General features: G+C 39.7%; 1 protein-coding gene across 1 annotated transcript; it reads left to right on the top strand.

Annotated features, from left to right (window-relative positions):
* Nucleotides 1–3,654: 3,654 nt before the first annotated feature.
* Nucleotides 3,655–11,714, top strand: TLR3 (toll like receptor 3). The gene is made up of 4 exons (XM_053402407.1): nt 3,655–4,551; nt 5,740–5,931; nt 7,011–8,827; nt 10,133–11,714. Exons 1-4 carry the CDS (start codon nt 4,087–4,089, stop codon nt 10,359–10,361), a joined length of 2,703 nt encoding a protein of 900 aa, XP_053258382.1. The 5' UTR covers nt 3,655–4,086; the 3' UTR covers nt 10,362–11,714.
* The last annotated feature ends 3,907 nt before the right edge of the window (nt 11,715–15,621 follow it).

Below are 15,621 nucleotides of genomic sequence, written 5' to 3'. Positions count from 1 at the left end.
CCTGTTATATAGATCAGGTCAATTCAATGGGCTGAATAAAGCATGATTAAAGATTTGTTTTCGTTGGCTGCATGCAGCATAAAGAAAACTGCTCTCAAACTCCCTAAGTGCTAAAGTAAGGGTATTTTCAATCCTGTTTACCCTGGCCTTTGACAACAGAGAAATGTATCTTATTCCTGTGGTTGTAATTTGTTTCAAACTGTTTTAATAATGAATTTTAAATTGCCAGAGCCCAGCGTGGAATCTTGTGGTGAAGGGCAGGTAAGAAATCTAAATAACAATAATAATCCTCAGCATGCTTTAAAAACATGCTCCATTTGTGTGTGGAAATGTGCTTTACCAAGAAAAGCAAATCTTCAAGGGTGAAATTTTTGTTGTGGGTCACTTAACATGTGCTATCTGAAAGATCTAAGTGCAGAGGAGAACAAGGAAGTGAGCCAAACAGATGGGCTGTGCTTGAAGTTTGCAGAGCAGGAGGTGGGAAAACGAAAGTAGGCTTGCTCCTTTCTTCCTGCTTTTCTTGCCACTGCAGTGTCCTGCCTTCTTTCCTTTGTTCCAGATGAGTCAGATTGTGCAGGCTTCTTTGAGTTCCTGGTATATTTAAGAGAAAGTTTTGGAGTTAGTTAGCAAAGAACTGCAGTGCCAGGAATGTGTTGATCAGCTTCTGAAGTTGCTTGAACAGAGTGGAGAACAATCAGGCTGCAAAGAAATATAAGTAAGTATAATTATCATGGTAGTTATTTTTTGTGGGCCAGCTTTCAGAACAGAATTCCTTCATTCCTTCCAGCCTCCTGCAGGCCCTTCATTCATGCCTGAACTCAGTTTCAGTCTTGCAATTTTTAAAAAAGCATTGCATTCTAGTTGGAGCGCAAAAATAAACAAAACAAACGGCATTCAAAGAGGGATGTTTAGAACGTTGTAGCAATTTTGGCAGACCTCAAAGCAAACTAAGCTGGAATAAAAATAGAAGAGGAAGCAATACACTTTTTCTCTGCAGTAACTCCACAGAAAAGAAACAAGTATGTGTTTTGAGAGTTAAGGAAGGTATGTTCTGTATAGTCTGGTGTTGCTCAAACTTTCTCCAGTTTGGGCAGCGGTGTGGATATACAATTTGAGCCCACCCTTGCCAGAAAGCGAGGTCTTTTGATTAAAAACAAGAAAAAGAGCTGTCTTTTGATTAAAATCAGGAAGAAGAGCCAGGTCCCAAGAAGTAGATCATTAAAGAAGAAAAGTGTTTCCCCAAAGGTTAACATGAAAATCCCTAGCCATATTGTAATCTGCAATCTTTATATTAACCTGTTTCAAGGGTCTTGTTCCCATGACCTGTGATAGTGTAGTGCATAAGTCCCCTTAAAATCAGTGTTTGCTTCTGGGATGTTTACTGCTGAATAAAAACATGCAAAGGCTTCAGCTGAGGAGGTTCCAGATTTCAGGGTTCATAGCTGCAGCTCTGGTATAACCTGGAGAAGTTCAGTCCATATTTAAGCAATTGTTCAGGCTCTCTCCACTTGTTAGATCCTTCAGTATTTTGCAGGTGACAAGTAGTATACAGCAAAGACTCCATGGCCATCCTTCCTTTTGTTTTCAGTGTAACAAACTGCTGAAAGCACATTGCTGCCTGCTGGTGGAGTGTTGCCAGCTTACTAACCAATCCTTTGCTACTGTGCTTCAGTTGTGGCTTCCTGCAGATCACAATCGTGGTTAAACGGTCCCAAGTGCTGGAGGTTTGAAAAACTGGCAGCCCCGCTTGTTAAGAGGAATTGTTCAGGGGGAATTGCACACTATTTTGAGGAAGACATTGGAAATTTAGGTTTGCACAACTAAAGTGCTATGTTTGGCCCAGTGCCACAAACCCACTTTTTTATTTAATGGACTTGTTGTTGTTGTTGTTGTTGTTGTTGTTGTTCGGGAAGTGATGGGGGAATTGCACTGAAAAGTGTGGGTTGAGTGAATGATTAGCATGGAGACATGTTAACACCCCTCAAGCAAATCTGTATGAATGTGCATTGTTATATAACTGCTCTAAAAAGCATATCAAGGTGAGGGTTTAGTACAGCCTGGTCATAGTCTCGCCAATCAGGATGAATGCTGAATAAGCAAGGTGCTCTGGAGCAGCCTTTAGTTTGCAAAAGCCACTGGCTTCTGAAGCAGGGTTGCTAGTCCCAACAGTTTCCTTTTTATGGTCAGCTTACTAATATAGTGGAAGGGTAGTCCTGGGTTGTGGTTGTTTTTTAAAGGCAAATTAGGGACTGTGATTTACCAAAGACAAGCACCAGAAAGCAGGAAGTGTGTCTTGCAGACAGATAAGGTACCAATGAAAAGTATTGGTAGGTCCCATCCTACCCTTCCAGTTTACATAGGATTTGTTTCATTAGCCCCCTACTTCATTTCTCAGATTTTTATACTAGGGTTTCCAAAATTGTGATCCACTTCACTCAGGTGGTTTGCATTATATCTGTGGATTTGTGGCTGAAGACAGGACATAGCACACCCGCCATGTTAAACATCCATGTTGATTTTTAATTGTATTTTATTGCATATTTTATGTTTATATTAATTATTATTATTATTATTATTATTATTATTATTATTATTAATTACCCTGCCATGACAGCTACTCTACCCTTTTGTGGTCCTATATTCTCCAGTTCCTAACCCCTCTCCCCCAGAGTGGTCCATGATGTGAATGACAAAAGATTAGTGCAAAACCAGGACCTGTTGCTTCCTCCATTGTGTACAGAAGTGGCCCTGGGGACATGGTCCTGGCTTTCCAGGATGAAATGATGAGTGAACATGCTTGGTAGCTTGCAAGCCTGTTTTCCAGTAAGGTGCTGACGGTCTTTTAGAATGACATAAATTCTGATTCAGATAAGCAGAACTCCATGATCATACCCAGTGCAAAGGAAGCCATTTTTGCTCCAAGTTATTAAAATACATTCTTTCCCCTCAAATAATTCTGGGCACTGTGGTTTACCTCTCACAGAGCTGGAATTCCCAGCAACCCTTAACAAACTACCATGCCCAGAATGCTTTGAGCAGGGAAATTGCTTTGAATGTGCTTCAAAGGTATAAACGGTACGCAGAAAACAGCATGATAAGTCTCTTTTTTAAGCATTTGGGATATAGGAATATTGCATCAAGGTTAACACTAGGATCTTTTTTAATAAACAGAACTTTGAAACTTGTGGCCATGAAACAAGGAGAGGAACTTGAAAGCAGATGTCAAACTGTTACAGGCACTTTTGTATAGAATTCCCCCCCCTCCTTCTTTCAGTATCAGGCACACATATTCAACACACTCACCCCCTGTAAGCCACACTGGCTATGCCAGTGCCAGTGCTTAAGCCTGCTAGTCAAAATACCCAGCAAGGCACCAGTGGGATCTGATGTGTGTGTGAGAAAATCAAAGTCAGCAATTGTTTTCCTTAAATGTCCTAAGATACTTCCTTTCCTTTGGTTCAGCACTGCAGTTGAACCAAGGCTTTGTACACACAACTGTATTCCTACGAAAGGGGCCTGTCAAAAACATTGGCTGCTTTCTACCTAGCCAATCTTATTTAATTTGTGCTACCTGAGGGGCAAGAAGAGATACCAAAGAAGTAGTGGGGAGGCCCTTCCTTTGCTTCATCACAATTTCTCTCTGTTTTCCATACATGCTTTCCTAAAAGCTAAACCTAAGTCACCACTTACGTTTCTGCTCTTTGGTGCACATCCAGCCCGTGTTTCCTACTGACCTCCTCTAGAAGGGCAAACTGCTCAAGGGAGAGAACACATTTCCTTGGTATGGCCTGACCTTACTCAGCTTTCCTACCTGTCATCTCACCTGGAGGAAATGCTTGGGAAGAGACAGATTTGAGCATACCATGGAGATGGATGAGGGAGAGGAAACATTCCTTCCCTCTCATTTATATGTCCAGTATTCAACTTTCTCCGTATGTGATCATTTAAGATACAAAGGATGGTAGTGTTAGGGTTGTCAGCTGTAGGTTAGATGATGTATCTCAGAAATATAAATTATTGAGCCTTACTTGCATTTCTTCAGCCTGTATTTTATTTTATCTTTTGAAAAGCAAACATTAATGTTAAATGTGCGTCTTCTTTTTCAGGAAAATGAGGAAGCCTTTTATTTATTGGATATGCTTGTCTTTCACCCTCTTGACCATCTGGGTTCACTGTGAATCAGCTGGGAGTATTTGCAAAATTACAGATAATACAGCAGACTGTAGTCATTTAAAGTTGACTCAGATTCCCTCTGATCTCCCAACCAACATAACAGTTTTGGATCTTTCCCATAACCAGCTAAAAACACTTCCACCTGCAAACCTTACAAAGTATGGACAGCTTGTTTACTTAGATGTAGGATTCAACACCATCTCTAAACTCCACCAAGAACTGTGTTTGAATTTGCCTTTGTTAAAGGTTTTGAAGCTGGGACATAATCAGCTGCATAAATTTCCTGACGATGTTTTTATTCACTGTGGCAATCTGAAAGAACTTAATTTGGGATTCAATATACTGGAAATAAAAAATGAGCCTTTCATCAATCTGAAGGTAAGAAGCAACTTTCACCTGTGATTTTGCACATGAACTTGGATGATGGCCGAGTCAAATTCAGATCAGCAGGGAAGAGGGGTGGGTAAGACATGGCAGTAAGTAGTTGCCTTACACAAAATCCAGATCATGGATCAAACTGTCTGGCTAATAGTTAGTTATTTTTTACTGGCAGCACTTATCCAATTTATCAAGTAGAGGTATTTTCCAGATGGGCCTGAGATCCTTTATTCAAAGATTCCAGGATTCAACCTAGAGATGAGTACACAATGAAATAAATGCTCTTATATATGCCTCCTCCTTGTCATTAGAGTCTATAAGGGACACGGGTGGTGCTGTGGTCTAAACCACTGAGTCTCTTGAGCTTGCTGATGAGAAGGTTGGCGGTTCAAATCCATGTGATGGGGTGAGCTCCCGTTGCTCTGTCCCAGCTTCTGCCAACCTAGCAGTTTGAAAGCATACCATTTATTGTCCGTGTTCAAGGACGAGCCACTGGACGTTAAAACATCCAGATTGAAAGGTTTGGTGAGCTATGGTTTAAATTAAATCATAGAATCATATAGTTGGAAGGGACCCTGAGGATTATCTAGTCCAGCCCCTCGCAATGCAGGAATATGCAGCTATCCCTTACAGGATCGAACCTGCAACTTTGGCATATTATCAGCACCACACTCTAACCAACTAAGTTATCCAGCTGAAATCCTAGAATTAAATTCACTCAAAATACATACAAACTTCTAGGGCCTGTCTACCTAGCACATTTGAATTAGTTTCACCTTTCATGACTTCTCCTGAGGAATCTTGAACTTGTCATTTGTGAATACAAATGTAAATTCTTTGCACACAGAGAGAAAAAGAGAAAATTAAGCACAATCCCCATGTATCCTGTGCAGAAAGAAAGTTTGAAAGCTATAGTGTTGAAATATATTTAGTGGATAAAGATATCATCCATCCTTTCCCATGATAGAATTATTATATTTTATTTCATGACACCTAAGGATTACAAGCTTAAAAGGGTGATAGCGTTAACTGATAAAACTTGCTGCAATCTGAAACAGCGTTTCAAACATGCTGTAGTCATCGTTTGACATGTTCTAACCAGACAGTGTAAAACTGAGTTTAAAAGCTATGCAGTCAGTTGTGAGATGAGGGAAAAGACATAACTTTCTCCTCCTTTGTCTTCCTCAGAAATTGAGTTTGCTTGATGTCTCTCACAATCATTTAAGTACCCCCAGACTAGGCTCCCAGCAACAGCTGGAGAGTCTTCAGGAACTTCTGATGTCTCAGAATAAAATTACTGAATTGAGGAAAGAAGACCTAGACTTTCTTAGAAACTCTTCGTTAAAAAAACTGGACTTGTCATCAAACCCCCCAATGCAGGTAAATGTCATACAACTGGGCTTGTTTTATTGATGTTAGTTGTACAGATGTTAGTTGTATTCAGTTAGGATAACCTTAGCAGGCTATAATACTGGTTTGTGTTATTTAAAAATGAATTTGATAAATGAATAGTTGTTTAAATACCTTATAGGTAAAAATACTAATATATTTGCTGTTTTCTTTATATGATTGGCAGCTTAAAGAATTTTGATTAGCATGTCCTGTTGCATAAGAGGGACACAGCTTACATAGAGTTGAAACTAAATACAGTGGTACCTCGGGTTAAGTACTTAATTCGTTCTGGAGGTCTGTTCTTAACCTGAAACTGTTCTTAACCTGAAGCACCACTTTAGCTAATAGGGCCTTCTGTTGCCGCTGGAACACGATTTCTGTTCTCATCCTGAAGCAAAGTTCTTAACCCGAGGTAATATTTCTGGGTTAGCGGAGTCTGTAACCTGAAGCATATGTAACCTGAAGCGTATGTAACCCGAGGTACCACTGTATGAACAAGTTGAAGATAAGCAATGAATTAGAATTACTATGAATTTTTGGACAATGTCTGGAAAGAGCCCTGCCTCCCAGTTTTCTCTTTCATTTTCCTTGTGGCAATGGCGGCTGGACTGTTTTCATCCAGCCCACAGTGATCCAGCTGTTGCTACTGCAAGAACAAGAGAGAAGACTGGAAGGCAGTAAGCTCAGAGGCCCAACCACAGGCCACAATGGCTAGAGCATCTTTCCAGAAGAACATCTGTGGTTGTGGTCTTGTGAATTTGCCTACCAACCTGCTTCTCTCTCTTCATCTGAGGGCTGGGTTCCTGCAAGCTGGATGTGATATGGGAAGAAAGAAAGAAAGGGACCCCCAGGGTGGCATGGTGCCTGTAGACTGTGCACCCTTACAGAAAGGCCCAATGGGAACAATGCTACATTATGACAAATACTGTTTTCCCCCAACAAAATTGTGCCATTAATCAGTCACAATTTCACACACATCCCGAAACAGAATTAGCTGAATATTTCAGTCCAGGGCTAATTTCATGCAGCCACTGTTTTTGTAACCCCATTGTTTTGTATCTTTCTAGTTTCATCCGGGATGTTTCCGTGCTATTGGTAATCTCTATGGTCTTCTCCTTGACAATGTTCCATTGGGACCTGATCGCACAAAGAATCTTAGTTCTGAATTATCGGGAACAAGAATTCAGAATCTTTCACTGAGCCATGTGCAGCTTTCACAGATTTCCAACTCAACTTTCATTGGAATGAAAGAAACAAACCTCACAATTTTAGACCTATCTAAAAATGATTTGTCTCACATTGAAAATGGTTCTTTTGTCTATTTTGAAAATTTAGAGAGTTTGAATCTAATGAATAATAATATTAGATATATATACTCTCATTCCCTCTATGGGTTGCACAATGTAAATTATCTGAATTTGGAAAACTCTAATATAAAAAAAATTGATGATTCTGCTTTCCAGTGGTTAAAACATTTAGAGTGCCTTATTATGGATGGCAATAAACTTCTGGAAATTACCCCTAATACATTTAAAGGTTTAGAAAATTTGAAAAACTTGAGTTTAAGCGAGTGCAATCTGACTGTAATAACAGAGAAAACCTTTTCATCTCTTGCTAATTCTTCATTGCAGTTTCTCAACCTAACAAAATGTGGAATCACTTATATGAAGGCTGGGGCCTTTTCTTGGTTGGGACAATTAACATCTCTGGATTTAGGTTTAAATAATATTAAGCAGGACCTCACTGGCCATGAATTTCAAGGTCTCAGTAATATTGAGACTCTCTATCTTTCTTACAATAGTCATCTGAATTTGACAAGTGAATCATTCACTTTCACTCCAAGCCTTAAAAAGCTGAGACTCAGAAAGGTTGGTTGCAGTAATCTTGCCATCTCTCCCTCACCATTCCGTAAGTTAAGCAATTTGACTATTCTAGACCTTGGTAACAACAACATAGCTAATATGAGAGAGGAGATATTTGATGGACTCCACCAGCTTGAAATTCTGGATTTGCAGCATAATAATCTGGATCGACTGTGGAAGCATGCCAACCCAGATGGCCCTGTTCTGTTCTTAAAAGGTCTTCGAAACCTGCATTTACTTGATTTAGAATCCAATGGCTTTGATGAGATTCCAGGAAAGGCTTTCAGTGGCTTATCTCAATTAAGAAGCTTGAATTTCGGAAAAAATAACTTTAATTTGTTTCCAGAGTTTGTCTTCGATGAACTGGCATCTCTGAGCTCACTCTTCCTAGAGAAGAACCTTATCACGGCTGTTGACGAAAAAGTGTTTGGGCGAATTTTCACAAATCTGAAGGAAATAAATATGGAGGGCAATCCTTTCGACTGCACTTGTGACAGTATAGCTTGGTTTGTTAATTGGCTCAATGGAAGCATAACATATATCCAAGGATTAAATAATTATATCTGCAACACCCCTTCTAAATATCATGCTAACAGGATTACACAGTTTGATACCTCACCATGTGATAGTGCACCCTTTAAATTGGTCTACATTGTGAGCACTTCTTTGGTACTGCTCCTCATCTTTGTAGTCATACTCGTCCACTTCGAAGGGTGGAGAATCAAATTTCTCTGGAGTGTGACCGTAAACAGAGTCTTTGGCCACAGGGAATTAGACAGGCCACTGCTACAGTTTGATTATGATGCCTATATCATTCATGCCAAAAAAGACAGGAATTGGGTGTCCAAAAACTTTATTCCTCTTGAAGAAAACAGCCAACCAGAAATTAGGTTTTGCTTGGAAGAACGAGATTTTGAAGCTGGGATATCTGAATTCGAAGCAATCATCGACAGTATAAAAAGGAGCAGGAAAATTATATTTGTTGTAACTGAACATCTCTTAAAAGATCCATGGTGCAAAAGGTAAGCTAAAATTATTTTAATAACTGACATTCCATTTGTTTGTTGTTGTTTTTAGAGCATGTCTTCACTACCATCTTAAACTAGCTTCCAACCTTTAAGTTGGTGTGATTCTCAGTCAAAGAATCTTTGGGGCTGTCTCTTTGGGGGAAACGAGGAATGCAGTGTCAGTTTCCTGCCACAGTTTCTGGGGCTTTTAGCTTCTGTCCCAGTCCCCAGGTGGAAAAGATGTTCTGTAAGGGCCCTAAGAGGCTGGGAAAGGAGAAGATAGTGGTAGAGGTCTTATAAGGTGGTGCAAATCTTACAAGGTCTTTGAGATTTTGGGAAATTTTATTAGGACACTCACAAACCCTTCTGGGCTGTACTTTTGCATGCACACTTGTACAGGAAAAAGTGAATTATAAAATTGGAAATAAATGGTTAAATTGTTGCAAACTCAAAACTGGAAGCACAACGATTCAAATAATGATTTGAATTGATGTATTTTCTTAGTGTCTCAAATGCCTTAAATCCATTCTTCCTTTTGTGAGCAGGAATAGGTGATAATATATTGCACTGTACCAAGTCTCTTTGCAGGCAATCCATATGTTGCACTCAGATTGTCAGGACTCAAGAATCAGGAACCATCCCTGAGGATAATAACTATTTGCTCTTGCAACTAGGGTTTGAGAGGTCACAAGCTGGCAGGGGGTGGGGGTGGGAACACTCTAATATATTTAGGGAAGGTTGCAAATAGAGGTGGCAGTGTTCATGCATTTAGAGGCAGGGCAATGCTTCTGGCATTCAGTCCAAATTATTTGGTCTTGTCACATAGCCAAAACGTATTGGCTACAGGGCATCATAACATTTGCATGATTGTTGCAAGATCCTTCCTTGACTGGCTGTGGCATGAAGAAGCTGTGGCTTAAAACAAATGTGGCTTCAAAGCAGTTGCAGGTTGTTCCCAGGCTGTCCTTGACTTCTCTTTCATAATTGCTTGCATGCAGTTCATGGCAGAATCTCAACACTTCTGGAAACAGTTTTCATGGAAAAAAATGATCACTGTCTCTCAGCCTAACCTCTACCTGATTGGGTTGCAATGGGGTAGAACCATGGGCACCATAAGTAGAGTGCAATTATAATCACAACCTCAGCTAAAGACAAGACCACCTGAATACCCTATTCTGTGAACATTGATTGTTTTTGTTAGTATTTTACCATTGACTCAGAGTCACTACATCGTAAGAAAAAATTACCAATTGCATACATTTGTAAGTGAAATATTGTTATTTCCCAAATTAGCTCTCATCCCCTTTGTCTTCTGTCCAGGTTCAAAGTGTATCATGCCATACAGCAAGCCATTGAACAAAGTCGGGATTCCATCATTCTAGTTTTTCGGCATGACATTCCTGATTACAAATTGAAAAACGCACTCTGCTTACGAAGAGCAATGTTCAAATCTCGCTGCATCTTGGAGTGGCCAGTACAGAAAGACCGTCATGGTGCATTTTACCAGCAGTTAAAATTGGCACTTAAAACTAGTAGCAGGGTACTATGACATTTTAAAAAGGATTGCAGTAAATTATTTTGTATGCTTGAATTAGCAGTCAAAATGCTACCCAAAATATATACTATGAATGCAGGAAAAATATAAATTGTTACCTAATGAATGTAGAACTTTCCAAAGTGTTCTAGAGGATTATAGATAGTAGCCTCAACATCCCTTCTCACCACCCCATAGGAGACAGACACTTGAAGGGGGAAATCATTTACCCAGCCAGATGAGAGCTCTGTTCAACGCCCTCTGCTGTGTCTTCCCACAGGAGAAAAGTTGTTCTACAGCAGGCAGTCTTGATACCTCTTGCTGGAAGATATAGGGCTTGGAGGCAGAAAATGTAGATAAGGCTTGATGCCTAGGGTAGATAATGGTATGACAGTTAAATAATATATGGTGAATTGGCTGTGTCCCTTGTGATAGTTAATAGGCATATAGAGTTAACAGGTTTATAATAATGTAACAATCTGTATTGTTGAAAAAAAGGTTTGTTTTTGTTTAAAAAAATGTTATGTAGTTTTTCTTTCTGAGTTTTCAGCGCTGACTCACCTCATTTCTTCTCCTTATCCCTTCCCCTCCCTATTTTACTCAGAACAGAGCTGAAATTAATGGATCCAACCTCATGTTCATTGGTTTCAGTGGGTCTACTCTGTGTGAAACTTAGTTGTTTATTGTTTATTTTCTCTGGGAAACACGCATGACTACCCCTGCCTACTCTACATTTTGATTCATGCTTCATCTAGCAAATCACCTGGAATAGACAAAAGGTGTGAGTGATCAGTGAGGAGAGATTTATGACTGTACAGGTTATCAAAGTGTCTCTCTGTGTGTAGGACTAAGGGGATTCCGTCAGAATCTCTTTGGCTTTGGCACATACAAAATAGCGCAACCAAAAAGAAAGAGATAAGTTCAATTACTTTATCACTATGGTCCCTTAATAAATCCAGTGTAAACAAATTTGGGGAAAACAGGCATTACCACACATGGTCTCTTATTTTGTTACTAAAGAAACTCATTTTTGTATATTCATTTCAATATATTTTGTATGTTTTTGTAGATTTCTTCTGGTATTAGAAGCCACAAATTTGGGAGCATCTATTAGGACAGCGTAAAGTCTATATATTTTCACAATATTTTTCTCCTTTCTGTTCAGATTCAGCATTAAATACATACTAATCAAGAAGACCTGTTTATGACCTGATTAAGAAAATACATATTTCAAACCATACAGTAACTACATGCATATATATTAAAAATATAGAATGTTTTATACTTACTTGAATAAACTCCCCCAGCTTTGGTACATAGTTACAGGTTGTAAATATTCTATTTGAATAAACTTGATTTTTAAAAATATGCAGTTTTGGTAATTAAATTTAGCGGAAAGGGCAAATTTTAAAGAAACAATAATAGTTTTTGTATATGTAAAAATTGTGTCTGAAGGGACGCTTTCAGAAGATCTAAAGTTGAAAATAAAGGATCCTGTTTACAGATGAACTGGTATGTGACGATTCCTTAATTACAGTAATTGGATTATCGCCATTGTGGTGCGCTCATCTCATCTTTCTGATCCTCTTTTCACTTGAAGTGACAAGTTCTCTTGTCTAGTTTAAGCCATGAAAGCTGAGGAGGCTTCAAGGTGGTAATGCCAGGTTTCTTTCCAGGTAAATTATACTTTCTCCTATTTAAAGAAGAGCTCATAAAGATCTAAATTCCTCTGGTAGAATAAAACAAACAGCATGTACTCAAGAGAATCATGTCACCAGTTTTAGGCACCCAAGTGAAGTACTTGAAAAGAGGCCTCTCTGATGCCACATAACAAAGCTGTCTTTGGAAACTTCAAGGAGCTTTATGAGCAATTTGTGTTAAAGCATAGAGATCCACTGAGCAGGGAGAATCTGCTGGGCACCCCAAAGCCTTGACCATGTCAAAAGTAACTGTTTCCAATATTTCCTATGGTTGGGGTGCATTTTTTAAAAATTCCAGCTGGCCAGTAAGGTTGAACTTGCACATTGAGTATAAATTGCAATAAAATAGTTCTATTAGTTAGAAAACAAAAGTAAATGTATCCATGAATTCTGAACACACTGAACTAATGCAGTGAAAAATGTTTTCATAAACATTTGGCTAGGTTAGCTTTATTTGGCTAGTTTAGCCTGATAAATAGAGTATTGTATTTATACGGTTCCTGGGTTTTTGAACTTTAAAGAAATGTGTCAAAAACCTGGACGCTGTCAAGTAGAAGGCCTAACTGGCTTATTTTTGTTTCGGGCAGTTAGTTTTAAATAGTGATACTATGGTAAATTTCCTACAACTACACTCCCAAACATTCCTTATGGATGTGTGAATTATTGTGCAAACTGCTTGGAGAGTAAAAGTAAATGCTGCCAGCCAGTTAGGGATTTCAGAATGCCACAATGAATGAAATACACCTTCCATCAAAATCAGCAGTAGGAAGAAAGATAGCATCTGAATGCGCAGCCAGCTGCAGCACAGACAATATCTGCATTTGGTTGCACAGAGGCACACAGCTAATGGCCATGGCTACTAAAGGCAACAATATCTTGAGACTGTGGGAAGGAAAGACAGAAACGGAGGGCTATATCAACCACAAATTTGCAGCGTATTTGTGATCAACTGTGTGGAGTTTTCACATGCCACATTGCAAACATACTGTACGCATGTATGATGGCCAATGCTGCAGTCCTGGGTGTGCATACTTTGAAGTATGTCCACTGAATACTGTGGGACTTATTTCTTAGGAAACATACTTAGAAGTGCACTGTAATTCACACTATCAGTTCACTGTTTGCACATTCAGTGGCATACCTAGGCTCCCTTCCGCCATTCTCTGGCAAGGAGCTGTATGCCCCCTGCCGCGGTCCCTTGCACTGCTCTGTTGAGGCAGCCACAGCAATGGAGGAGTGGCCCAGAGAGCAGGTGGGCAGACTCCGAGCCACGGCAGAGATGTGGTTTTTGCATCCCTCTGGTACTACGCCCTTGGCAGGGGCCAACCCAACCAACCCCTAGGTACACTCCTGTGCAGCTTTAATATTGAAAGCCAGAAATGGGATGCTCTCTCACATTTACAGAGATCAGTACCACTAGATGCCAGAATGGGAGGTGTTTATGTGTCTCTAGTTGTCTATCCCCATCTCCTAGCGGCGATTTACAAACAAACAAATCTTGCATGTTAATTGGTAATAGCACAAATGTCACATCTAACTTTGCCCTGGGCCCACTGAATCTTTATTGCACAATAAACTGATTATACAGATCAGTCAAATCTTGTTTCCCTAATATGTTTCTCTAAGGCGGTTTTTTTCTAAGACCAGATTCCTGCTATTAAAAAAAAAAAGCTTTTCTAGAAATTTGAGTTTGCTTTGCTCTCTACACAGCACAAGAAATAGTTTTCTTGAAAAATAAAGCTTGTTAGATAACGGTAATCACATTTTTTGTGTCGCAGTTTAGTTGTCAAGACGTGCTATAAATGCATTATGCAGTTCTTAACAATACTCTGCTGATCAGTCTTGCATATTTTACTCTTTTTAAAAACCAAAATCCAATTATGTGTTTTAAGTTTATAAACCAAAAATACATGATCCGGTTCTATTCAGAATTAAGGTGTAACTAATCTGCTGAGTATTCCTGTAAATTATAATTTAAGAATGTAAGCACCACCTGAATCAGACCAAGGTCTAACTTCTTCAGCATCCTTTTCAATAATCCAGGCAACCAGTTGGTATTATGTGGTCTAACAGATATTGCCCACTGGTCCACTCTTAAACCACTGTCTTACCTTTAAATACAGTGGGCCGTACATTTGAGTAAAAATGCACAGAACTGTGCTATTAAACACATTTCCTAGGGAAATGAATTCTGCTGAACTCAGATTTACTTCTGAGCGAAATGTTTAGCAGTTTTCTATTTCTATGGCACTTAAATACAGCCGGATGTGTTTTAATCAAGGTCGTTTGTTTCACATCATACACAATTATTCACTGATATACTAAATAATATGCAACTTACATAAAATTTGTTTTTTCTTCATAGATATTGAGTATGAATATTATTTTTTAACGTGTAAACAGCTCCCGTGACTTCTTCACACATCATGGGGCAACAAAGTTTGTTACAGATCCATGTACCCAGGGAAGGGAGCTGAAGCCAAAAAAAATGGGCTCACTGAAAACACACACCCAATCCCAAAACGACAGACATTCAAACCGACTCTTGCCAAATTCATCCAATAAAATATATTTGAAGGTTGGAACCTCATGGCACACTTAGAATGGGAACATCTCACAGATTTAAGCAGTACAGTGGCACCTCAGGTTAAGTACTTAATTCGTTCCGGAGGTCCGTACTTAACCTGAAACTGTTCTTAACCTGAAGCACCACTTTAGCTAATGGGGCCTCCCGCTGCTGTCGCGCCGCTGCTGCACGATTTCTGTTCTCATCCTGAAGCAAAGTTCTTAACCCAAGGTACTATTTCTGGGTTAGCGGAGTCTGTAACCTGAAGCGTATGTAACCTGAAGTGTATGTAACCCGAGGTACCACTGTACTTAATTCGTTCCGGAGGTCCGTACTTAACCTGAAACTGTTCTTAACCTGAAGCACCACTTTAGCTAATGGGGCCTCCCGCTGCTGTCGCGCCGCTGCTGCACGATTTCTGTTCTCATCCTTAAGCAAAGTTCTTAACCCAAGGTACTATTTCTGGGTTAGCGGAGTCTGTAACCTGAAGCGTATGTAACCTGAAGCGTATGTAACCCGAGGTACCACTGTACTTAATTCGTTCCAGAGGTCTGTTCTTAACCTGAAACTGTTCTTAACCCGAAGCACCACTTTAGCTAATGGGGCCTCCTGCTGCTGCCGCACCACCAGAGCACGATTTCTGTTCTCATCCTGAAGCAAAGTTCTTAACCTGAAGCACTATTTCTGGGTTAGCGGAGTCTGTAACCTGAAGCGTATGTAACCTGAAGTGTATGTAACTCGAGGTACCACTGTAAACAGGCAGACTCCACTGTATGGCCTCAGGATGAGGCCTCACATTCTTACAATATTTCTCCAAGTACATTCCTTACAAGTCTGCTAATGAATGAGAAGGCTTGGCTGGGATCCTTCGCTGAGGCATGTTGTAGCCTTATGAGGCTTTGCCCTCGGGTGGGAAAAATATTGCGCCTGGGAAAGGGAAGTGGGAGTCAACAGACACTCAAGGAATAGTTTCGGAGAAAAGGCTTTTATTTCTACCATCCATGAACTG

Source organism: Podarcis raffonei, chromosome 9, assembly GCF_027172205.1.
Source record: "Podarcis raffonei isolate rPodRaf1 chromosome 9, rPodRaf1.pri, whole genome shotgun sequence".
NCBI lineage: Eukaryota > Metazoa > Chordata > Lepidosauria > Squamata > Lacertidae > Podarcis > Podarcis raffonei.
This window is presented reverse-complemented; position numbering and strand designations above follow the sequence as displayed.